Source organism: Ahaetulla prasina, chromosome 1, assembly GCF_028640845.1.
Source record: "Ahaetulla prasina isolate Xishuangbanna chromosome 1, ASM2864084v1, whole genome shotgun sequence".
Taxonomy (NCBI): Eukaryota; Metazoa; Chordata; class Lepidosauria; order Squamata; family Colubridae; genus Ahaetulla; species Ahaetulla prasina.
In genome coordinates, this window is record NC_080539.1 from 114,405,690 (window position 1) to 114,433,017 (window position 27,328).

A 27,328-nucleotide genomic window follows, 5' to 3' on the forward strand; every position below is an offset into this window, starting at 1 on the left:
GCCGGAAAACAGCTGTTTTTCAGGCCAAAAACAGCCCAAAAAATGCCCCCAAAACAGACATGTGCATGCCAGCCAACTGGTCTTCACGGGTGCTGGAGTGCTGGAAAACAGCTGTTTTTCAGGCCAAAAATAGCCCAAAACAGCCCAAAAAATGCCCCCAAAACAGGCATGTGCATGCCAGCCAGCTGGTCTTCACAGGTGCTGGAGTGCCGGAAAACTGCTGTTTTTCGGGCCAAAAATGGCCCAAAACAGGCCCAAAATGAAAAATGCCCAAAAAACAGGCATGTGCATGCCGGCCAGCTGGTCTTCGGATTTTCAGTGCTCCAGCATGCACAAAGACCAGCTGGTTGGCGTGCATGCATGTGCCGGAAACCTGAAGACCAGCTGGCCGGCGCACGTATCCGTACCGGCCAGCGGGTCTTCGGTTTCCAACACTTTGGCGCATGCACTTGCAAGCACATGCACTTTTTCCGATCTGGACACTCGGTGCCACTCACTGGACTAGAATGTATAAAGGTGCTTCGAATTTATTTTGGGAATGTGAACCAGAGATACGTTTTGCCATGTTTGGTGGACTTGTAAAAAAGTTAGAAAATTCTGGATTTGAGTACATATACTGATTCAGAGGACTTTAAAGATTACTATAGCATTGAAAACCATAGGTTTTTCTTTTCTGATTGACAAACAATTGGAAGTATGTCATGGACCTTTGCTTTTGTACATGATAACTGTAGTGAGATTGCTGTACGCACAGAAAAATTGGCCATTGCCCACAGTGGAGGAATGGTTAGTTAAAATGAGAGCTGGATCTTGCTGAGATGCCTAGACTGATTTCTTTGATCAGAACCCCCCCCCAATAAACCACATTTATTGCTGACTGGAACCCCGCTATAAAATGAACATACTCTATGATTTATGATTTTGATAATTAGAATAGAAAGAAGAAAGGTATGCTGTAACCAGAGCGTAAGAAGTAATCTTATAATTATAATTTCTTATAATAATTTCTTATAATAATCTTATAATTGTTTTAAAGGAAACTGAAAGGTACTTCTTTGTATCTTTTTTCTTTTCTTTCAAATTTTCCTACTTTTAGCATTCTTTTTTATTTCTTTTTCTTACTCTATTAGTCTGCATTAGTTTTTATTTTGTTTTTTAAAACATTTCATAAAACCATATACAAGAAAATTCATGCCAAATATGATAACAACAGCACATTTATTTATATGGTACAATGATTTGGCAGATTGTTTTATTTGTGGTATGCAGAACAGAAGGGAAAATACGCCACTCTGTGTAATAAAAGAGAGGCAGAAAGAGGAGAAACCAGGAAGTTCATACAAAAGAAGTTTGTCCACATTTCAGCTTATTAACACAAAAGGTCAGTCTGATTGGTTATTCATTACCAAGAGTGACACGGTTTTGGTCTCTGCACTAGTCACAGTATATCTTTGAGAGACTAAAGAGTATTAGGAGGAAGAAAGGTAGGGAGATTTAACTGGAAATTCTGTTCTGCTTCTGTTTGGTTATTTTATCTTTTTTTTTTTTTGGCTCCCAGGAGAATGGCTCAGGTCTTTCTGAATGATCAGAAGAGGAAGTGAAAAATTCCCCTGACACAAAGATTTGCTTTTCATTGCTCAGGTTTCAGTCCTGAGCGAGTAGCCACAAGACGAGGAAGAAACTCTTGGGGAAGACTTTTTGTTTTTAGAAATTGAGAGGAAAGAAGTCCAAGTAAAAGATCTTCGCTAATTCCAGCAAAGTCCCTTGGCTTCTATCTTGTTCAAAGGGCTCGAAGGATGAGTTTGGAAATGACAGATAATGAAAGAAATAGTTTTCAAGGATTTGTGAATGCGTAACGGGGGGGACAGGAGAGAGAGAAAGAAAAAAGCTGAAGAAATTGAAGCTAGCAAGTAAGAGGAGCCACAGCATGGGGAACTGCTGCCAGAAGAACTGTGGAAGTTTGGAGTCTTACCTGCTCTGGCTTTTCAAAGTTTGTGATTGCAGGTCAGGAGGTAAGACGGTGACAAGCGATGGAACAAGTGGCTCTCCGGTAGGACCACCGATATCACCGCCACTCAGAACGGTAAAACAGAGCTGCAGATTTGTTGCCTTGTTTCCTTACCAAGCCCGGACTGAGGATGATCTGAGTTTTCAACCTGGAGATAAGCTTGAAGTGCTGGATACCTCACAGGAGGGCTGGTGGTTTGCAAACCTGCTTGTGGAGAATGGTCTTGCCGGACCTGGACAAAAACTGCAAGGCTATATCCCAGCTAACTATGTTGCTCCCGACCAGAGTATTGAAGCTGAACCGTAAGTTCCGATACAGATGTAGAGCTAGAGCTAGAGGAAATGCAGGCCATATTCATCTTACGACCACAATTTATGTTGCTAAGTGAGAAAATTGTTAAGTGGGGTTTGCCCCATTTTATGACTTTTCTTGCCACATTCCTTAAGTGAATCCCTGCCGTTGTTAAATTAGTAACACGGTTGTTATATGAATCTGGCTTCCCCATTGGCTTTGCTTGTCGGAAGGTTGAAAAAGGGGATCACGTGACCCCGAGACACCGCAACTCACATAAACGTGAGTTGGTTGCCAAGCGTCTGAATTTTGATCATGTGACTATAGGGATGCTGCAATGACTGTAAGTATGAAAAATGGTCATAAGTCCCTTTTTTCAATGCCATTGTAACTTCAAACAGTCACTAAGCGAACTGTTGTAAGTCGAGGACTACCTGTAGATATCTAGATCAGGGGTCTCCAACCTTGGTCCCTTTAAGACTTGTGGACTTCAGCTCCCAGAGTTCCTCAGCCAGCTTTGCTGAGGAGTTCAGCTGGGAGTTGAAGTCCACAAGTCTTAAAGGGACCAAGGTTAGAGACCCCTGATCTAGATAATGTACTACTGTATACTGCAATTACCAAACAAAATAGTCTTGGGGAAATGGTCAACTATATGGAGCTAAGTATATGGAGAATGCCCTTTTGAGAAACCAGAAGCAACCAAATATTGGGGTGGGGCTTTTGTCTAACATAACATTTGAGTAGACCTAATTTATCCATTATTTTCAATAGAGATTGGGACTGATATTATATTAGTAGTCCATACAAACTGATTTTTTTTTGGCAACAAATATTAATGTTTCCCTTTCTCAGAATGAATTGATTTGTTTCTTAATGAATTATTATGTGTGGAATAGGTATATGCAGATGTACTCTTTGTTGCTTTAGGGATGAAGTACAGAGGAAACAGGACAAATGGAATCTCTTTCACACCTCATTTAACAGTAACTATTGAGGTACCTAGATAGCAATAAAGTGAACCTCTCTTGGAAGGTATGGACTTTCCCTTCATTGAACAGGCTTTCTGGGCTGCAAAACTCTTCGGTGTGGTTTTTTTTCCCTGCCATCATAACTTGAAAAGGTTAATTGTTGCCCTGGGATTGCCCAAAGGCATGAAGAGAACAACTTTCTATTTAGCTGTGACTTGGAGGCATACAGCCGAAACTGAATGGCTTTTAAAGTGGAAATACAATATCTATGCCCATTAAAAAGTGAAGCATTCCAGATCTCCTGAGTTTTAGGATTGCTATTTTAATTATTCAAATATTTAGAAAACTAGTTTGGCAATGAAGACGGGTGAGACTTAATTGCAGCTTGATTGCTCCTTGTTTACCTTAGTCCAGTAAGTTTGAGGTTTTATTTGCATGAATAGATAAAACAAGGCTGTAAGTTCCTCATTGCAATTTGCATTCATTATTGAATGAAGAAATACATGCTGAAAGAAATTGTCTTACTACAGGGAGTTTTAAGAAGTGGATATGATTCACTGGTGCACATCTGCTCTGATTTTAAGGGCATTTGAGGATTTAGGTGCTGTGCATACTCAACTTAATTCACTAAAATAAAAACAAATGTGTTTTGATATTATTAAAAAGTAATACATTGTAGCATAATTCATGGCACAAGAACTGAAAAAAAAAGTCACAGAGAAAGGGGGAAAGTAATTTCCAATTTTCTTCAATAGAGTTACAGATATGAAATAGATTAACTTCTTGCTTTAAAATTCATGAGCAGTCATAAATCAAGAACTATCTGTAGAACTTTCCAATCTGCCAATTTTGAGCAGCATATACAGTAACTCCCCAACTTTTAATTGGGATTAAAATCATCTATACAATCAGTTTTTTTAAAAAAACCCAGCTACTAGAAGTTATGAGTTTTTACTATTTTCATTGGAACAAACATATGGAGCTGTTTAGCTACTTGAGTTTAAGCTACCTTCTAAAGAAAAAGATGGGTGGAGTGAAATCTGAAGGAAATAAATATAATCTTTTGCCATTATACATGTTTCAATAATGTGTGTGAGCCCTAAGCCAAATGCAGGCCTGAGCTTTAAGACTTCATAAATCCTGCTCATTGGTATATGACTCGATCTTCAGCAGCATATGATTAATATGCCTTCTGTTACATAAGTCATGAATATCCAGGACTGAGCCTTCTCACAGTTGCTCCCCTGTTTCTGGAATTTTTTTCTAGAGCAGCATTTCTGAACCTTGGCAACTATATAGTGTATAGACATTGACTCTCAGAATTCTGGGAGTTGAAGTCCATACATCTTAACATTGCCAGCCAAGATTGAGATACACTGTCCTAGAGAAATTGTTTGGAATTGACTTTGAGAATTGATGCGCTGAGGAAAAGACATTCTAACTCTGAGGGTTTTTCATGCCAACTTTTCATCTATGCTACAACTGTACTTTTTAATGAATAGTGTGTTACCGCCTGCCATATATTCAAATGCTATTCAAAAGATTACTTACTGCTTTTTGTACACACTACGTTTCTTGCTCTTTTTCTTCCTCCTCTTCTTCCCCTTCCTTTTTGGTTCTCCCCATGTTGATTTCTAAGGATTTTGTAAGATTCCCTGGGAAAATATTTGTTTGGAAATATGTTCAGATATAGTCCATTTTAGAAATAAATAAATGAGAAATAAATGTGTTTTAATTATTATTGTTTGGTAAAACAAATGAAATAATGTCTTCTTGCTTAACTACTTGGCTGAAGTTAATTCAACACACCTGTTCTGTGCCTCACATAAACAAGATTTTGTTGATATCAGTAGTCTGCTAGGTGTTCTTGCTGTTATCAGAAACATACCAGGTGTGTGTCACTCGTCTGTTTCAGGAATGCTTGCTGCCAATGGAAGCATCTGCAGATGAATTAGGAAATTTCATTAGGAAAAAATGCTTATAATGACTTCTTATTCTTAGCACGGCCTTTTATTCCTGGAAAGGAAGTAATACTCTTTACATAATGACCATTTCTGCATGCTGCCAGCTCTCAGATATGGGCTTATCAGGCCAATCTTACCTAAGTTCAGAGGTTAAGCAGGATTGGGCCAGAGAATTCCCTGGGTCCTATTTTAGGCAAGACTGGGAAGGTTAAAAAAAATCCTGAGCAAAGGCAATATCAAACGTCTTTATTATTTTTAGTTAAATAAAGGACGGGAGGTCTCCATGCACCCATTAGGATTTAAGTTTGATGCAAGCACATATGTACCTCAAAAATCACCCTTTAAAATTTAGCACCGATTGCAATTGATTCATGACAAGAAAATTACAGCACAATATACCGGTATATGTCATGAAGTATCTGAGGCTCACTCATCTCTTGTCATTTTGAGGAGCACAATGTGGATGTAAAAAAAAAAGTATTTTGTTTTTATGGGAGTTGTAATGCAACATGCCCCTCAAGTGCCTAGCTGGGGAAGGCTACATTATTATCTATCTTAGTGTTTTCACACATCAGGCCAACTAAACAATAAAATGCTTATTTTCCACAAAATGCTACAGAACTAGCTGTGTGATATTTTTCACTAACATCAGGATTTCCATTCCCCTGTTAAGCCAAGGCAGTTCATAACATCCTATCTACGTAGTTCCTTTGTTATTATCTTTATCTAAACTTGAGCAAACCTGGGGAGTCACACTATTCAGAGCTGTTAATGAAGACATGCAATTCACAGGAAGGATGGGCTTATGGATGAGTTCCATATCCAAACAAATCTTTTCTAATGCTCCAGAGATTTAGTAGTTCTCAGTAATTAAAAAACAAAAACTACTGTTTGACATGTTGATGATCAAGCTACAAAATAAATCATGTTGTTTAAGGACAGTTGTTGTATTTTTTTCTTAGCTTATTATATCTATACAATATTGTGAAATAGTATACATGCAGTGTTATATCTCTCTTAAACAAGGCAATTTCTGCCAGAAGCCCAAACAGATTTATTTATTAGATTTTTATCCCATCTTTATTACTTTATAAGTAATATAATATTGTGTTTTCCCCACAATATGTGGGGGAAACCTCCTGTGAGGTGGGTTGAGCTGAGAGCGCATGACTGGCCCAGAGTCCCCCAGCCAACTTTCATATCTAAAGTGAGACTAGAACTCACAGTCTCTGGTTTCCCCATGCTGAGCAACTCTGCTAAACATCTAACTCCCACAGCACTGTCTTATGCTTAAAGATATTTACCTAGCCCTGTATTGCTATTATCTTTCTCATCTTCTCATCCTTCCTACTACCTTCCCCTATTGGTATTTTATGATTTATCACCTGTTGTTTGTATCTTATGATTTATGATTGTATTTTATGATTTATGATCTATGTCTTATCATTTTGTTTGTGTGTACATTGAAAGTTTATGCACTGGAGACAAATTCCAATCCCACTTGACCAATAAAGAATATTGTAATATTCCAATTATAGACCAGGACCTACATCACTGCAGGTAGTTCTCAACTTACACTCACAATTGAGGCCAACATTTCTCTTGCTAAGCAAGATTGTTAAGTGAGTTGCATCCTATTTTATGATCTTTTTTGCCATAGTTGTTAAGCAAATCACTGCGGTTGTAAAGTAAAGCAGGCAGTTGTTAAGCAAATCTTTCCACTATTGATTTTGCTTGTCAGAAGCCAGCTGGCAAGATTACAAGTGATGGTCACATGACCCGGGACATTGCAACTGTCATAAATATATGCCAGTTGCCAAGCATTTTGATCATGTGACCATGGGGAACCTAATATCATTGAAGGTGTGAAAACCAGTCATAAGCCACCTTTTTCAGTGCTGGTGTAACTTTAAATGGTTACTAAATGCATGGTTGCAAGTTGTGGATTACCTTTATGTGTTCCTAACAAGAGCTATATAGAATCAGCTACTTGGCTAGAGATAGAAATAATGCTGAGGAATCACTCCATGCAATATGAAATGTAGGAAAGAGAAAGGCCATGCCCAAGAAATTGATTAAACTTTGCCATCCATGAGTAGTCTACGGTGTATGTAGCATCTACCACTAAAGTATAACTTCTGTCTTTTCCCATAGAAGAGAGATTGGCAGGGCCAGAAGAAGGAGTCCAAAGGGGAGTCAGCTTAGAATCTCTACACTGTCACAAGAGAACTAAGTTCCAACCGCTCTTGAATGCTGTTGAACCTTGGTTTTACACAGGTGCAAACCATTCGTTTCACCAGTGCATAGGCTAAAGCAATAAATCAGTAATTTCGAAGTGTTTCTGTGTGGAACTACCATATTTTTTGGAGCATAAAATGCACTGGAGTATAAGACGCACCTTAGTTTTTGGGGAGGAAAATATGAAAAAAAATTCTACCTACCAGGTATTCATCTGACTAGCGTCCTTAGTCTGGTCAGCTTCAGCACATTAGTTCGCTGGTTTTGGGGATAAAAAACAGCTTCTAAAGCACAGCTGATCTTCGAAGAGAGAAGCAATGAGAAAAGCGGGCAAAGCCCGGAAGATCACTTTGCTCGCTAGCATCTTGTTAGGCCTGAAAAACAGCCCTAATGCACAGCTGATCTTTGGAGAGTGAAGCAATGAGAAAAACATTCACTCACTAGGGTCTCATTAGGGCTGAAAAAAGCTTCAAAAAAGTTACATTTGGAGTATAAGACGCACCCACATTTTCAACCTCTTTTAGGGGAGGAAAAGTGCATCTTATATTCCAGAAATATGGTAGCTCTTTGCCCCTTACACACTCTCTCTCATTCTTGGGTCTCAGACTCTCATTCATTTAATCAATGTGAATGTAGAAAAAAAACTTCTCCATAAAAGGAACACTTTCTTCTAACGACCCCTGATCTTTATTTCACAGAGAGAAATGCTTTATTAGCCCAGTGTTGAATATATCAGTAGCTGAAAGGGTGACCTCTAGGAGCTTCCCCTGGGAATATGGGAACTTTATTCAATAGATTGACAAGGACCAATCTGGAGAAAGCTCTATTACCATCTGTATTTGCATCCCGCTATTGATGCCATTGTCTTCTATTATTTTGCAACTGGAAAACAAACCCTGACCAGGCTCAAAAAGTTAAAAATAATATATGATCTTTCAGGGATTGTTTTCTTTCACATTTGTTTAGCATTTATATATTGGCTCCTCGTGTGGGTAGATTGGTGATCCGGGTGTATCCAGCCTTTTCATCAAGACAAAAGCAATTTCCACTGTGCTACCTTAGAAACCTAGTAATAACTTCCATTGTTTTTATTGTAGGTAGAAATATGTACCAAAATAGAGAAAGGGTGAAAAAATGCAATTTTTCCAAGAGCTGACTGAATGACAAGTTATTGGGGATTTGGAGACATTTGTCTATATTAGCCAATTCAGAGATTGAAGGTTTTACTAACATAAGTAATTTATTATATCTAATTTTCAAAACTACATACTGGAACCATGAAATATGATTATAACTAATAAGAGTTTTTAAAGAATATGATGATTTTAGAGTTTTAACTCAGCTTATTATAAAACTAAAGTTTTATTGAGCAGTTAAAAGTAGAACTGCCTTCTAAAGTACTTAACCAGTTGAGACAAAGAGCAGGAGTATTTTTAAGTAATGGCTTTTAATTACTTATCTACAAATTTAAAATAACACAAAGGACATATTTTTTTCTAAAATATTTTTGATTCTTCTAAAATATATCTGAATGATTTTTTTCCATTGAAGATTATTTTATATAACTCAGTTCATCAAGATTATATATTATTCAGATTTTCTTCAGTAAAGATATAATAATACAGTATATAATAATATAACTGACTACTCTACAGAGCTGTACTTGTACAGTGGTTAGAATGCAGTATGCAGGCTACTACTGCTGACTGCTTGCTGCCAGCAGTTTTGTAGTTTGATTCTCACCTATACAAAGTTGAATCAGCCTTCCATCCTTCTGAGGTTGGTAAAATGAGGACCCAGATTGTTAAGGGCAATATGCTGACATTTGTAAACAGCTTAGAGAGGGCTGTAAAGCTCTATGAAGCATTATATGCTATTGCATATAAATGCTATTGCTATTGCTACAGTAAAACAAAAATACAAAATTGTAATGTAAAATATACAAATATAACAATCAAAACAGCTCTACAACTACTGTATATAATAAAATATCCTCTTCTATTTTTTGTCACTTTTTAACTTCTTTTTCCTTTTGATTTCCCCCTCCCTTCCTAACACCCTTTTTTGTTATTTTGTATTTGTTGCTTTTTGAAATTTAAAAAATTTAATACCTACCTTCCTTCCCTCTTCCCCCCCTCCGCTAATATTTCAGATTTTAAGAAACATATTTAGAAATAAGTTCTTGCTGTGTGTGATGTGGCTTATGTTTAATGACCTAAATGAGAGTGGTATGGATATAGATATAATGCATATATTATTTAAATCCCATCAGTAATATTTACTTTAAGTATCCTAACTATCTGCTGTCCTCAGAAAGGAAGGAAAGCCTGAATTTTCTAGTGGTAGATTTATTTTAACAATGCATGTAAATTAGCACTTCGGGGTTTCAAAGTGTGCTAATTAAAAGTTCGATCCCTCTTTTTCATCCTTCATTTCTTTTTATAATAATCTGCACTGCAAAACAAATATCAGAGAAACAATAAATCATCTTCCATTGATGTATTAGTGATAACTGTTTTACCTAAACATGATAATAACCCTCTGCCAATGTATTATAGACAACAAATGCTGTCCAGCTGGACTGCGGTAATAACCGAGTCCAGGTAGGAATTGCTGGTTCACAACAAATCCTCCTTTGTTTTCTAAAAGATGAAGGAGAAAAAAAAAGGCTTAGTATCTTTTCTTACATATTTGCTAGCCTTCCTTCTCTCCACCCTCAATGATTTTCAGAGCATACTGTGGGTTTTTGATTTTTTTGCAAATACATCTGAGTGGTTGGTTTGAAAGGAAACTGATGTTACATTGTGACAAGGGGAATCTGTAAAAGTAAGCATTCTTAAGAAATTTAATATACTGCAAGGACAGTTTAGTGAGGCAAAAATAAGACTTCCATTTCTGCAGCAAGATGTGTCTCCTTTCCTTTCCTTTCCTTTCAGGAGAAAAAAGAAAAACCACAATCACAATTGTTTTTCAGGTTTTTCTACCCATGGAAAGAACTATCATATTGAAAAGAACATTGCAATGCTATAAGGGTTATTATCGGGGGGGAATTTTGAGATATGGGAATAGACTAATTAGGGGAAAAGGGAAGAGAGGAATGGAATTATTAAAGGGGATATTAATTGTTTGAAGAGCATGGCAGTATAAGGGGAGATAATTATAAATAAAAGGCATGAGATACAAAGATGGTTATATAGGAGAAGTAGTGGCAGAACCTGAGGGGGAGTCAAAAGAGGAATCAGCTTAGAGTCACTATGTAGGCACAAACAGACTAAGCCCAATCCCTTTTTGAATTCTGTTGATTCTTATCTAGCATAACAATAGTGCTATCTGTTAGTTGAGTAGATTCTTGTGCCAGGCATGAGTAATAATAAATCAGTTTAATTGACACTTTGCTTGTGGTCCTGGTCTTTCACTATTGATGGTATTCTAGTAGTGTATGTTTTGTACAAACTCAGAAAAAAAACTAGGGTGCACAAATAAAAATTAAATCAAATATCAGTTTGTATAGGTAATTCTCAATTAACAACCCTAATTGGGACCAAAATTTCCATTGTTAAGTGATGTAATCATTAAGCAAAACATCAACATGACTTCACTGCTTTGTGTTGGCAGTTTCATGTACATGGAGAGAAGTAAGCAGTGGGGTACCACAAGGTTCCAACTTAGGCCCAGTACTCTTCAATATCTTCATAAATGACTTAGATGAGGGAATAGAAGCAGAACTCATCAAATTTATAGATGACACTAAGCTAGCAGGAATAGCCAACACCCCAGAAGACAAGCTCAGGATTTAAAAAGATCTTGACGGACTTGGGCTCTATCCAGCAACATAAAATTTAATGTGGAGAAAAGCAAGGTTTTACACCTAGGCAGGAAAAACCAAAGTTACAGGTATAGATAAGAAACAATGGATGCAAATTAATCAAGGGGAGAAAAGCAACTTGGAATTAAGGAGAAATTTCCTAACAGTGAGAACAATTAATCAGTGGAACAGCTTGTCTTCAGAAGTTGTAGGTGCCTCATCATTGGAGGTTTTTAAGAAAAGATCGGACAACCACCTATCTGAAATGGTATAGGGGTAATGCTTGAGCAGAGGGTTAGATTAGAAGACCTCCAAGGTCCCTTCCCGCTCTATTCTGATGATGATAATAATAACAATAACAACGTTCTGCATATTTTCAGAGGCACTTTTTAAGTTCTGTTTTCATTTGTGAAATAAAATTCTAGCAATTTTAATTTTGCATAATTGCGTAAGTTTTTAATGCAAACTTTTTCCAAAGTGGCTCAGGGTGATAACAGCAGCAAAATCAATATAACAATCTACTGAACAAACACTATAAAACAATAAAAGTTCAGCAATTTGAAACAAATACCAGTAAATGGAAATCTCAGATAGTTATTATATGAAAATCTCAGATAGTTTTTATATGAAAAATGAAAACTACAGTATACATCTGGATTTCTAGTATATATTTTATCTATCGAGCAATGCTTTCAACTTGAATGAGCAATTTTACCTTATTTGAATCAGTTAAGTTCTTATAAAGATTTTAGTCATGATATAGGAAGTGAAGAATCATTCTGGTACGAGTATCTGGAATACTAGAATTGAATTCATAATTCAATTTCATAAAGAAAGGTAGCTGAAAAATGTATAGATATATACAGATTTGCAAAAAAAAATGATGATAAAATATTTCTGAAGCATCATTGCAAAACAGCATGGGTAAAGGTGTCATAGTTGCCTAGATATAGCATTTAAATATTATTAAATGTTGATGTTTGGGAAAATGGTATGTGGAAAGAGCATAAATGTTTTATATTACTTTTGCCTTAAGATCTAATTGTGATCTGGTGGGATAGTTGTCAAAATAGAATTACAGTAATCAAAATTTCTCCCTCAGATTGTGAAGCCTTTTGAGCACAGTTGGAATTTTGAAAGCATCCTCTGGGTTCTTTTCTTACTCTTTTATAAACTAACTTCTCCATTTATAAAATGGCCACTATGGTGGTGGCGGCCAGTGACCAAATCCCAATATACCAGAACTTAACTGGTGATAAGAATCAGGTCCCAGTAATTCCCCTGGATCAGAGGTGAAATCTACTTATCTTCTCTACCGGTTTGGAAGTGCACGCGCCACATGTGTGCGCCGACCCTCTGCATATGCGCAAACCCTTCTGAGCATGCTCAGAGGGTAAAAAACAGGTTACTTCTTGGTTAAAACCAGGAAGTAACAATGACTGGGAGGGTGGGCAGAGTCTCGAGTTGCCATCGCTACCAGTTCTCCAAACCACCCGGCCATCATTGCTACTGGTTCGGTCGAACCAGGCCGAACCGGGAGCATTTCACCCCTGTCCTGGATACATCTTATGCTGCAGTTTTCTTCTTTTCTTTGTATGATTTTTACCTAGGTTGGGAACATCTCTTCCAAACCAAAAACCCTGCTTTTAATTTCCAAAGATGCCCATTGTACCATGAAAGGCCCAGTATTAGTATTGATAGTAAAAGTAATCCTTTGAAATTACTTTACAACATGCTAACATCCCGTTCTGTTCTGTTTATAATGTCAACTGATAATGGAAAGAGGGAGTCCATGATGGGCTCCACTGGAATCAGACTGAATATCTCAGTTTAAGCTTAAATTCTAAAAGAAAATAAACTAAACTTTAATATTAATCTGACTTACTGGAAAATACTTTTTCATTCAATTTGTGGTGACATATATGAAAATTAGATAGTCTCAAGAGTTGTTCAGTGGTATAATAACTACTTCTAAATTCTCTGTGCCTCGGCTGGAGAAAACTAAAGATTCTAAAAACTTGAGCAATTGAAAAGTAGAATATTCAAATACATAGCTATGGCTAAAGAGCAGATATTGGAAGATAGTAGTAAATTTTAGCCTTTTAAGAAACAGGTGAGTTGGGTGATTAGTGGAATAATCAAACATACACATTAATAAGAATCATCTATGATCTTTAATTTGCTAATCATGCTGGGCAGAATTTTTGTGTGTATATGTCTCATGAATGCAAACATAGGGAAGGTTACATCATAATTTCAGAAAGAAAAAGAAGCTGGTTTAAATCTTTCAATAGCAGACAGTATCAGCTTTTACTTTAAGTGATATCAGTAATTTATCCCAGAGTACTTTACCTCACATTGCAAATGGGATATTTTAAAGGAGCCTAAAAGCTTCTATATCAAATAAAATAACAGGCGAGATGACTCTTTGAAAAAAATTTTAAGAAGCTAAATCTGATTATTGTAAGTGAGCATTAAGAATGTAATTGACTGATTAAAATGAGCAACATGTGAATTCAGATTAAGATAATGACTCATGGTGGAATCATGACTTCATTATGATTAAGCAGACTTCACAGAATTACACCACTGATTACAACAGAGAGGTTAGGAGGCCCCATAAGATAACTGTTATTTAATTTGCAGTAAATCTGTACATGTCTCTATTATTCTAAAGAAAGAATGGGCACTGAATTGCTCACTTATATTCAGTTGCATCCCATGACTGATTCCACTCAGAAAGCTATGGGAGGTTTTCTACATGTTTACTGCAAATGATATTGATTATGTACCATCAAGAATGGTTGTCTCTTACTGACCACAAAGGTTCCCCCCCACTCGCTCCATGATGATTATTTATTTATTTATTTATTTATTATTATTCAAATTTGTATACCGCCCTATCTCCCGAAGGACTCAGGGCGGTTCACAGGCACATAAAAACATTTATATACAAATTAAGATAATCATTAAAAAACTTATTCTAATGCCCAATTATTAAAAGATCTAAATATAAATATTAAAAAACCAATTTAAAAACCCCTATAAATTTAAAATCTAAGCCAGTCCTGCACAGATGAATAAATGTGTCTTGAGCTCGCGACGGAAGGTTCGGAGGTCCGGAAGTTGACGGAGTCCTGGGGGGAGTTCGTTCCAGAGGGTGGGAGCCCCCACAGAGAAGGCCCTTCCCCTGGGCGTCGCCAGACGACACTGCCTAGCTGACGGCACCCTGAGGAGTCCCTCTCTGTGAGAGCGCACGGGTCGGTGAGAGGTATTCGGTAGCAGTAGGCGGTCCCGTAAATAACCCGGCCCTATGCCATGGAGCGCTTTGAAGGTGGTTACCAAAACCTTGAAGCGCACCCGGAAGGCCACAGGTAGCCAGTGCAGTCTGCGCAGGATTGGTGTCATATGGGAGCCACGAGGGGCTCCCTCTATAACCAGCAGCGGCATCCTGACCTAACTGCAGCCTCCGGATGCCCTCCAAGGGGAGCCCCATGTAGAGAGCATTGCAGTAATCCAGGCGAGACGTCACGAGGGCGTGAGTGACCGTGCATAGGGCATCCCGGTCTAGAAAGGGGCGCAACTGGCGCACCAGGCGAACCTGGTAGAAAGCTCTCCTGGAGACGGCCGTCAAATGATCTTCAAAAGACAGCCGTTCATCCGGGAGGACGCCCAAGTTGCGCACCTCTTCCATCGGGGCCAATGACTCGCCCCCAACAGTCAGCCGAGGACTCAGCTGACTGTACCGGGATGCCGGCATCCACAGCCACTCTGTCTTGGAGGGATTGAGCTTGAGCCTGTTTCTCCCCATCCAGACCCGTACGGCCTCCAAGCACCGGGACAACACTTGATAACCGTTGGGGTGGCCCGGTGTGAAAAGTACAGCTGGGTGTCATCAGCGTACAGCTGGTACCTCACACGAAGCCACTGATGATCTCACCCAGCGGCTTCATATAGATGTTGAACAAAGGCGAGAGGATCGACCCTGCGGCACCCACAAGTGATGCGCCTCGGAGCCGACCTCTGCCCCCCTGTCAACACCGTCTGCGACCGATCGGAGAGATAGGAGGAGAACCACCGATAAACGGTGCCTCCCACTCCCAATCCCCCCAACCGGCGCAGCAGGATACCATGGTCGATGGTATCGAAAGCCGCTGAGAGGTCTAATAGGACCAGGGCAGAGGAACATCCCCTATCCCTGGCCCTCCAGAGATCATCCACCAACGCGACCAAAGCCGTCTCAGTGCTGTAACCGGGCCGGAAGCCGGACTGGAACGGGTCTAGATAGACAGTTTCATCCAGGTGTAAGGGAAACTGATATGCCACCATACTCTCTACAACCTTCGCCGCGAAGCGAAGGTTGGAGACCGGACGATAATTACCTAAAACAGCCGGGTCCAGGGAAGGCTTCTTGAGGAGGGGTCTCACCACCGCCTCTTGTCTGATCTGTCCCTAGCTTGGTCCTTCAGCTCTTCTAACAATACTTCCATTACTTCTGTAACTGAGCCCATTCACCTTGTGGCTGATCGTCCTTTTTTCTTTCCTTCTACTTCTTTCAGAATTAGAGTCTTTTCCAGAAATCTTCTAGTTCTTCACATAATATCTCTGAAGTAGGATAATCTGAACCTCATCATTTGTGGCTCAACTTTGGGTTCATTTGTTTAATGATACATTTGTTTCTTTTCAGTATTCTTAGGAGTCTTCTCCAACTCCAAAGTTCAAAAGCACTGATACTGCTTACAGTATCCTGCGTCTTTAAATTTGGAGAACAATGCTCATTCCTAATTTAGGTCTAGCCCATGACTGAGTCAGTAAACCATGGTTCTCTAAACTGTGGTTAATACTGTTTGAATATAAAGAACAATGTCTGTGTAGCATTGTCAGGGCTGCAATTCTATGTGTATTCACTAGGGCACTTGTGTATGGAGCACTTGTGCCTCAGGGTGCTTTGATGACATCACTATTGCCCGGGAGATGCTGATGTTCCCAGCAGAAGCTAGAGTGAAGGATGGGAGCTCACCCCACCCCATGGTAGCACCTGGGTCTCAAACATGGGCTTGCTAATCTCAAACCCAGCATCCTAACCACATGAATCACTGTGCTCCCTATTCACTAGGGAAATGACATCGGAAAACAGGACAAAGAATCTATTAAACTAAAACTAATCTTTTTTTGCAACTTCTGTGTGACCTGCATTATTGTATCTTTGTTTCCAGGAAGACCCAGTGCAGTCAATACTTTTGCTCTGAGATGAAACCCTCTCATTTAGATCTTGAATTGACTTTCTATCCAATCTATTTTTACTGGTGTTTAGAGAGAGAAATTAAAGCTTCAGTACAGAGAATGGGAGATGAAATAATAGAGATGTTGGGGTTCTTCTTGCTTCTTTTTTGGAATTGCTCACTGTTACTCTTCCCACTCTCTTCCTTATGTTTTCTGCCTTCACCCACTTTGTGATAAAAATAGCTTTCCTTTAGTAAGAAGCTTGGGCAGGTGGTAATGATTAATTTTCTCTAGGTCCCATGCTTGAGAAGCACAGAGGGTTTTTTTTTTTTGCAGTTTTTATTTCGCTGCTCCAACTGAATAAGTCACGATCTTGTAATTCTATGGTTCATAGTTCTATAGCTAGTGCACCAGATAGGAAGAAGGTGAAGTCATGACGTACCTATCTCTGAATACTTGAAGTGTTTTTTTAAATATCAAAATTTCTGCTTTGAGCATGCATTTAAATAATCAAAATGATCCATTTGTGAGCTTTAAAGCTGTTTCTTTCTTTAATGGCTATTTATGCTTTTCCTGGAAAAGGCTTAGTTAATTTTTTTTGAGATATCAGCTGTTTTCCACTCTGACCTCCTTAGCCAGTTCTTAAACAATGAGTCTTCGGAATGCATTTGAAACACATTTCTCTGGGCTTCTGTGGACTTTTCTTGTTGTCAGTGATGACGCTACAGGCCATGAAAGAACAAAGTCCACAAATCAAAGGGCGTAAATTAGCTGCAAGTTAGCCATTAATAAATTAATATACTGCCAAAGCATACAGATAAGAATAATGGCATAAACGATAGGAAAAGGGGTAAAGTTTTTATGAGCATTTTATTAGTTATCATATTGCTCCATACAACCATTCACATTATCACCATTTATCATAAAAAGCTCTTGAGAATGAGGAACAGTCCAATCTAGGAAACACAGGAGAAATGGTTAAGATCACAATTTGGGCGGGGAAAAAAAAACTTCCCTTTGAATCTGAACTCAGCCTTTTCATATGTTTCCTGAAGTGTATGCTGGTGAAAGCCATATAGTCTTTGCTTTGTGTCATGCTGGGTTTTTCTTTTTTTTTAATGCAATATATCTTTAAAAATTAGTAGGAGCAGGGGTGTCAAACTCAAGGCCCACAGCTGAATCTGGCCCATAGGGTGCTTAGATCTGTTGCGCCCCTTTCTAGACCGGGATGCCCTATGCACGGTCACTCACGCTCCCGTGACATCTCGTCTGGATTACTGCAATGCTCTCTACACGGGGCTCCCCTTGAGGAGCACCCGGAGACTCCAGGTAGTTCAGAATGAGGCTGCGCGGGTGATAGAGGGAGCCCCTCATGGCTCCCCCATAATACCTCTCCTGCGCAGACTGCACTGGCTGCCTGTGGCCTTCCGGGTGCGCTTCAAGGTTTTGGTAATTATCTCCAAAGCGCTCCATGGCATAGGGCCGGGCTACTTACGGGACCTTCTGCTGCCACCGATTGCCTCTCACCGACCCGTGTGCTCTCACAGAGAGGGACTCCTCAGGGTGCCGTCGGCCAGGCAGTGCTGACTGGCGACACCCAGGGGAAGGGCCTTCTCTGTGGGGGCTCCCACCCTCTGGAACGAGCTTCCGCCAGGACTTCGCCAACTTCCTGACCTTCGAACCTTCCGCCGCGAGCTTAAGACACATCTATTTATTTGCGCAGGACTGGACTAGAATTTTTAAATTTTAATTCGGGTTTTAATGGGGTTTTATTATTTATATTTCTATTTTAAATATTTGGCCTATTGAATAAGTTTTTTAAATTAATGTTTTATTCTGTATATATTTATGTTTTTTATTTGGCTGTAAACCGCCCTGAGTCCCTAGGGAGATAGGGCAGTATAAAAGTATGAACAAATAAATAAATAAATAAATAATAAATTAGATCTGGCCCATGAGGCTGGCCTGGAAATAGCAAAGGACCAGCCTGCGGTGCCTTTGCTAGGAAAAACATGCTAGCATGCCCCGTTTTTGACCTGGATGGCCTCCTGCAGCACTCTGCCAGCCAAAACGGGACGCAAGGGGCCCCGTGCAGCCTCCTATGCTCGTTTTGGCCAGCAGGGTACTGCAGGAGGCATCTGTCCTGTCTCCCCCTGAGGTAGAGGAAGGAGCAAGATAGACAGCAAGGAACATATGGTCCCATACTGTGGTTACTTTCCTTAGCTTTGCTGGCTGAGGGATTCTGGGAGTTGAAGTCCACAAGTCTTAAAGTTGCCAAGATTGGAGACCCCGATATAGACTGTAGGATCACTGTTATTTAGATTGTGTTGTTCAACCACTGGATTCACTCAAGATGCCCTCTGGGTAACATTATCCAGAAATCAGAAATGCATAAAACCAGAGGCATAGGATGACACTTAGTTCACATCTTAGTCAATTTATGTGGATGATCTTTTGCCTCAAATCTTTGTCACACTTTGGATGATAAGTCAGTATTTTTGGGGCATGGGCATCTAACATTTAAGTGTTAGATATTGCCAATAAACTTAGTGAGTACAGATAAAACATCACATTGCCAATAAAAATATAAATGTGCATTGACAGTTGGGATTATACTATTTCCCATATGCCCAGTAATATTATTCATCACTTCTTATACAGATGATGATACAGTTATATTGGCATATATACTCTGTGAACCCAGCATGAATCCACCTACAAAAATGTATGTTATGCTCTTGGTTTTGTTTTAGCTATTTACATTCTTTTGACTCATATCTTTTATGATTCTTTCAGCTGAATATAACTATATGCAGTAGCTCAAATATACAGTATAGTTTGCTTCCAAATTGTTAAGAAATGATGATTGAAACGAGATGTTGATATCTGACAAAAATAAGAATGAGAATGATGCCTACACTTTTGATGATGTCCACAAAAGAAGATAGGGAAAGTAAGCACAATATGGGACCATATGTTCCTTGCTGCCTATCTTGCTCCTTCCTCTAGCTCAGGGGTGTCAAACTGGATTTCTTCAAGGGCTGGATCAGCATTGTAGTTGTCCTCTGTGGGTCGGCTGGGAGGGTGGGGGGAGACAGGACAGATGCTTCCTGCAGCACCCTGCTGGCCAAAACGGGGCATAAAGAGGCTCCACGGGGCCCCTTGCGTCCCGTTTTAGCTGGCAGAGTGCTGCAGGAGGCCATCCAGGTCAAAAACTTAATGTCAACCGCTTTAATCTAGATTGCAGAAAATATGACTTCTGTAACAGAATCATCAGTGCTTGGAATACTTTACCTGACTCTGTGGTCTCTTCCCATAATCCTAAAAGCTTTAACCAAAAACTTTCTACTATTGACCTCACCCCATTCCTAAGAGGGACATAAGGGCGTGCATAAGCGCACAAACGTGCCTACCGTTCCTGTCCTATTGTTTTTCTTTTCTTCTATATCTTTATATACTATATAACCTTTCTGTATGATAGTTACATATATTGTTGTGACAAAATAAATAAATAAAATAAATAAATAAAAATAAAAAACCCTGCACCCTGTTTTTGCTAGCAAAGGCACCGCGGGCTGGTTCTTTGCTATTTCCAGGCTGGCCTCGCGGGCCAGATCTGTGGGCCAGATTCAGCTGTGGGCCTGATTCAGCTGTGGGCCTTGAGTTTGACACCCCTGCTCTAGCTAATTTTTAAAGATATATTGCATTAAAAAAAAGAGAAACTCAGCATGATACAAAGCAAAGACACAACTTTCAGCCTAATCTATATTTTCAGCAATGTCTCTGGGACCTTGAGAGATTCAAGAGACATTCTTAGAAAATAAAACTTTGGATAGCTGTGGCTAATACTTTGTTCGTGAATATTTTGTAATCAGCCGCATCCATTATGGCATGTTCTGAATTCTCATAACAATCTGATATATGCTGCATCCATAGAACCTTTTGAATGCAGGTTTGTCTGCTCCTTTACTTTTTGCAGAACAGATAGAAGGTATGGCTATTTCCAGAAGGCAGAATCCCAATGGAATGCATTATTATCTGGTCACAATTGATTGAGCTAAAATAAGCAGCTTAGAAATATATCAAGTATGCAATTTGAAGGTCAAGAGCAAATGGGAGAGAGGAATGAAACTCAGGGTAGAAGAAGTTCAAGCTATTGTACTAAGTTGGAATGGGAAGGTCAGCAGCTGTATGACCTGAATGCAGGTGCAGGATTTTAAGCTGGAAAGCTTCAGTGTCCAGATACCATGCAAGTACCAAAACCAAAACAAACACTGTTCTCAAGGGAAGGCATATAGCACACTGTGATATTGTTTGCAGCCCACAGTCAATTGGACTGAGACCAGTAGCTACAGAAACTGTATGTATGTATATATGTATGAATGTATGAATGAATGAACAAACGTCCAAGCAAGTAGCCAGTAGCCTATCTGGAAACTTAAGCCATTCAAAGTGCAAACTGCAATTCCAGAAAAGGATCCTGCAGTGCCAAGCCTGTAACCATGGAGATATTTGTCTCCCTCAACAAATATGAGATGAGTTAGACCAGGGGTGTCAAACTCAATTTCAGTGGGGGCTGCATCAGGATTGTGGTTGATTTCGGGGGGCTGGGCTAGATGTGGCCAGGGTAGGCATGGCTAGCTCCCACTGCTGCTGTGCTCGCTCTCCTTGGCCAGGTTGCTCATGGTGTATGCAGGAGGGCAAAGTGTGTGGGTCAGAGGGGGGCCCACTCCATCTCCTGTAACCAAAGCATCCTCAGTCATATTTTATTTTATTTTATTTTATTAATCAAACTTATATACCGCACCATCTCCCGTAGGACTCAGGGCGGTTCACAGGCATATTAAAACAATATAATAAATAAACATTAAGACCCAGTTAAAACTAAATATTATCATGGCCTGATCACTAAAACAATAGAAACCAATAAAAACCCCATTAAAATATGCTAAAACATTTTATCTTAGGCTAGTCCCGCATGCTGAAATAATAGAGTCTTCAGTTCACGTCTGAAGGTCCGGAGGTCGGGTAGCTGTCGTAAACCTGGAGGAAGCTCGTTCCACAGGGCTGGTGCCGCCACAGAGAAGGCCCTCCCCCTGGGGGCCGCCAACCTACATTGTTTGGTCGACGGCACCCTGAGGAGGCCCACTCTGTGGGAGCGCACAGGTCGTTGGGAGGCAATCGGCGGCAGAAGGCGGTCTCGAAGGTATCCCGGTCCTAAGCCATGGAGGGCTTTAAAGGTGGTAACCAAGACCTTGAATTGCACCCGAAAGACTACCGGTAGCCAGTGTAGGCCGCGCAGGATAGGTGTTATATGGGAGCAACACGGTGCTCCCTCTATCACCCGCGCGGCCGCATTCTGGACTAACTGGAGCCTCCGGGTGCTCTTCAAGGGGAGCCCCATGTAGAGAGCATTGCAATAGTCCAGGTGGGAAGTGACGAGGGCATGAGTGACTGTGCGTAAGGCGTCCCGGTCAAGGAAGGGGCGCAACTGGCGAATCAGGTGGACCTGATAAAATGCTCCCCTGGCGACGGCTGTCAAATGATTCTCTAAGGACAGCCAATCGTCCAGGAGGACGCCTAAGTTGCGCACTCCCTCCCTGGGGGTCAGTACTTCCTCCCCCACAGTCAGCGATGGTGTAAGCTGACTGTACCGGGACACCGGTACCCACAGCCACTCTGTCTTGGAAGGGTTGAGTTGGAGCCTGTTCCTCCCCATCCATACCCGCACGGCCTCAAGACACCGGCCCATCACCTCAACAGCTTCATTGGGGTGGCTCAGGGTGGAAATGGGTGGAAACAGCTGCGTATCATCAGCGTACAGATGATAATCCACCCCGAAACCACGGATAACCTCACCCAGCGGCTTCATGTAGATGTTGAACAGGAGAGGCTAGAGAACAGACCCCTGAGGCACCCCACAAGTGAGGCGCCTCGGGGCCGATCTCTGCCCTCCTGCCAACACTGTCTGCGAGTGGTCAGAGAGATAGGAGGAGAACCACCGATAAACGGTGCCTCCCACCCCCAATCCCTCCAACCGTCGCAGCAGGATACCATGGTCGATGGTATCAAAAGCCTCTGAGAGATCTAAAAGAACCAGGACAGAGGAACAACCCCTGTCCCGGGCTCTCCAGAGGTCATCCACCAACGCGACCAAAGCCGTCTCGGTGCTGTAACCGGGCCTGAAACCGGACTGGAACGGGTCCAGATAGACAGATTCCTCCAGGTGCTGAGGAAGCTGATATGCCACCACACTCTCAACAACCTTCGCTAAAAAGCGAAGGTTGGAGACTGGACGATAGTTCGCTAAAATAGCCAGGTCCAGGGAGGGTTTCTTAAGGAGGGGCCTCACCACCGCCTCTTTCAAAGCGGCAGGGAAAACACCCTCCAACAAAGAAGCGTTGGTAACTTCCTGGAGCCAGCCTCGTGTAACCTCCCGGGTGGCTAGCACCATCCAGGAGGGGCACGGGTCCAATAAACATGTAGTGGAATTCAACCTACCCAACAACCTGTCCATGTCCTCAGGAGTCACAGGATCGAACTCAGCCCAGATAACATTCTCAAGACTCGTCTCCGCCATCCCACCTGAATCTATCCAATCAGTGTCCAAGCCGTCCCGAATCTGAGCAATTTTATCAGACAGATACTGCACAAAATCCTCAGCACGTCCCTGTAAGGGGTCCTCCCGAGCCTCCTGCCTGAGCAGGGAGCGGGTCACCCTAAACAGGGTGGCTGGGCGATTATCTGCTGATGCGATGAGTGCGGAGAAATAGTTATGTTTCGCCACCCTGATTGCCACTAGGTAGGTCTGAATATATGACCTCACTATTGTTCGGTCTGGTTCGGAGCGGCTGGACCTCCAGGCGCTCTCTAGGCTTCTTTTCCGGCGCTTCATCTCTCTCAGCTCCTCGTTATACCAAGGAGCTGGTCGAGTTCGTCGCCGGGTCAGAATGGCCCAAGCTCCGTCAGAAACCTCTCAGGGTCCATCAGGCGCCTGGGACGGAACCATTGAACTGGTTCCGTCTCCCTGTGGTGAGGTGCAGCGGTCCGAAAGTCTAGCTGAAGGAATAAATGATCAGACCATGACAAGGGTTGAGATATTAATTCCCCTAACTCCAGATCATTTAGCCACTGTCCCGAGACGAAAATCAAGTCCAGTGTGTTACCCCCGATGTGGGTGGGGACCGCAACTACCTGGGTCAGGTCCAAGGCCGTCATGGAAGCCATGAACTCCGAGCTGCCATTGATGAGTCGCCCGCCGACGGCAAGTTGAAATCCCCCATGACCATAAGCCTGGGGGTCTCAACCGCCGTCCCGGCTATCATCTCCAGCAGCTCGGGCAGGGCTCATAGGCTAGGAGAGCACTAGGAGAGGTCAGGAGGGGGCAAGGGGATGGCAAAAGGCAGCAGAGCTGCTGGTAGCCAAGTGCTAAGGCAGGATTTACCCTCATTCTGTCTCATTATATCCTTCCTTCCTTCCTTCCTTCCTTCCTTCCCTCCCGCCCTCCCTCCCACCCTGCCTCCTTTTTTCTTCACTCTTCATTCTTTCTTTCTTCTTCCTTCCCCTCTTTCCTTCTTCCTTTTTCCTTCCTTGCTCTCTTCCCTTTTTTCCTTGTCCTGTTTTCCCCACTGGAAATAGCTGTTTGCAACACACAAGGAGGGGATACTTTCCTAAGAGCTCACAATTCAAGAAGACCAATGTGCACGTGAGGTATCTCAGGGTGGGGAAGGCCACACAGGGCTTAGTGATAGAACTGGTGGCCCTCAAGGCCTCCCTGACCCACTAAAATACCTCATGCTTCTCCCTCCTTTCCTGCCACAAGGATTTGCTTACCTTGCAAACATCTGTCTCCTCTTTAGGTTTCTCTATTTCTTTGTCTTTTCTTTGAGGAAGGGAGAGGAGAATTGACTGGGACATGATTTTCGTGCCGAGAATGGACACTCCTGGGTGCTATAATATTACAGAGATTCAGGCACCCATCCTCTTTTGCAGAGTCAGGGACCCAGAAACTTTCCTTCTCTGTGCAAAAAGTGTTTGTTCTCCTGCTCCTCCCTTCCCCCAAAACTACTTTCCACTTAACTACTTAATGAAACCTCATTGTCCCACAGAGCACACTTGCATGCAAATGGAGAGAGACACAGGGAGAAAGTGAGGAAGAGAGCAATCCAATTGTGTGTGTGTGTGTGTGTGTGTGTGTGTATGGGAGAAAGAGCAAACCATACAGGGCACCCAAGCTGCTGGAGAAGAAGTGGCGAAGAATGAAATGAGATGGGGGTGGGGTGGAGTGGGGGACGAAGCAAGGCAGGGGATGCAGAACGGCCTCATCTGCTCCACCCTGTCCAGGCTTATCTGAGGGCCCTTCAGCCAGGACAAACCCTCATCCTCCATGCCACCCAGGGCAGCCACATCCCTTCACTAACCTTTCCAGCTCCTTTCGCTGCTGCTGCATGCAGAGCAACCAAAGTAGTCTTTGGGACTATGATAAAAAATGTAGTTCAGACCTTGCAACTTCTCACTGGGAAAAAAAAAAGATCTTGCAAGTTTGGAAGGTCTGAACTATTTTTTTACTGTAGTCCCACAGACTACTTTAGTTGCTCTGCATGCGGCGATGGAGAACCTGGCCTGTGCACGTGGACACCCGCTGGGATGGCCGAAGTGACACGGACCAGACCCTTATAGTTGTGGGCTGGATTTGGCCCGCAGGCCTTGAGTTTGACACCCCTGACCTAGACACATGAATTAGGATATAATTGGTCCATGTCCTTTCCACATTCAGCATCATTTAATTTAGGATTTTTGTTCATTCCAACACAATGGTGCAAAAATTGTATTGATGTTTTGGACTTTTGTCTGTCCATCCATATGTCCATCATCAAAATAAGTCCCAGAAAGAGAACAGCAAGTAAGAAAGGAGAAAGCAGCAAGCAAGCAAGCAAGCAAGCAAGCAAGCAAGCAAGCAAGCAAGCAAGCAAGCAAGCAAGAAAGAAAGAAAGAAAGAAAGAAAGAAAGAAAGAAAGAGATTATAAATGTAGGCCAGATTCAGTTTGGGACTGTGGAGGAAAAGATCCAGAAAAAGATATCAATGGATCATTGACCTAGAATACTGCTGACTGCTCCATTCCAAACCACCTCTTCCTACTTCCTTCTTTGTCATGTGACAAAGCTGCTCTTAAGGAAGTGGAGAAATGCTGCATACTTTCCTTACTTGTTCTATTTACAGGCAGACCTCCCTTCATAAAGGAAACTTGACAAGCAACTCTATTGCTAAGCAACATGATTGTTGTCATATGAATGCACTGACTTAAGACAATTATGGTATTCCCAGTTGCCATTGTTAGATGAATCCCATAGTCATACCACTATCACATGATTGCTATTTGTGATCTTCAGCTGTCTTCTTCATTGACTTTGCTTCTCAGAAGCTGGCAGTGAAGGTTGCAAATGGTGATTGTGTGACTCTGGAATGCTACAACCATTGCAATTGTGAGCTGGTTGCCAAGGACCTGAATCATGATCGTGTGATTGTGGATACTGTGATAGCCACAACTACAAGGCTCCATCGTAAGTGTAATGTATTTTGAACTTTGAGAGGGAATTTTGGGCGGGAAATGTGCACGTTGCTGATTGGTAAAAGCCTCAACCAAAAGAATATTTAAAGAGGGGTTTTTGCCGGTTGTTTTTTGCTGGGTCACAATAAACTAAAGAGCTGTTGCCACTCATTGGTCTCCTGCCTCTTCATTGCCCGAACATAACATTGGCGACGAAGGTGGGATGTTGAGGCAGTGAGATCGAAAGAAAGAGCTGAAGGAACCAGGAATTCAAAAAACCCAGCCAGTTTGCGAAGGCGGAAAATAGCGATGTCCAGCTACACGCCGCCAGCGTCATTCGACCCAGCCAAGGAGAAATGGGGGTCGTACATGGCTCGTTTCGAGTGTTTCCTCGAAGCGAACGAACTACAGGGAGTCTCGGACAATCGGAAGCGAGCATACTTCCTGAGCCACTGCGGTCCAGAGGTCTTCGATACGGCGGAGTCACTCTCAGAGCCAACGCCGGTACAATCGGTACCGTGGCAGACACTACAAACAACACTTCGAGCGCACTATGCACCGGTACCCTCAAAGTTCGTCCAACGTTTCGAGTTGAGGCAACGGGTACAGCGAGAAGGCGAATCAATAAGTGTGTACATGGCCGCATTGAGGAAAGCCGCGAACCACTGCGAATACAGAGATTTGGAGGATTCCTTACTCGAACAGCTCATTTGTGGGGTCAGAGACATCAGACTACAAAGGCGGCTGCTGTCTAAAAGCAACCTGACTCTAGCGATAGCCCTGGACGAAGCCAGAGCTCATGAAATGTCCACCAAGGCGGCGGAGACCTTGCAAAAGCCAAACGTGCAGGGCGCCGGGACAAAGACTACACCGGTCCACAGTGAGGAAGTCCAGGCCGAATCGGAAGGTGAGGAAGAGGAAGAGGTGTTCCACACCGGGAGGCTGGAGAGAGGTGACCGGGACAAATGTGTGAGTTGTGGGGGGCAACACCAATGGCAAAACTGCAGATTCAAGGACGCGGTTTGTCGGCGGTGTGAAAAAAAAGGACACATAGCTCGGGCCTGCCGAGCCCCCCAACCTTCCTGCCAAAAATTCAAACCGACCAATCAGAGTGCGGGAGCAGGAGCGGCCCATTTAAAAAGGGCGTGAAGTTAAACCAGACCACTGTGAGAGTGGGCCACGCATCGACACGACTAGAGAAGAAAATATTTACCCAAGTCTACATTGAAGGGGTGCAGTGCCCCATGGAAGTAGACACTGGGTCGTCAATCACAATTATGTCC

General features: G+C 41.9%; 1 protein-coding gene across 1 annotated transcript in view; it reads left to right on the forward strand.

Moving 5' to 3' along the window:
- The first annotated feature begins 1,566 nt into the window (after window positions 1-1,566).
- Window positions 1,567-27,328, forward strand: part of FRK (fyn related Src family tyrosine kinase) — a 93,513-nt gene continuing 67,751 nt past the window's right edge. The window contains exon 1 of the mRNA XM_058173623.1: window positions 1,567-2,310. Within this exon, the coding sequence (XP_058029606.1) occupies window positions 1,928-2,310 (383 nt within the window). The 5' untranslated portion in view covers window positions 1,567-1,927. The remainder of the gene's footprint in view (window positions 2,311-27,328) is intronic.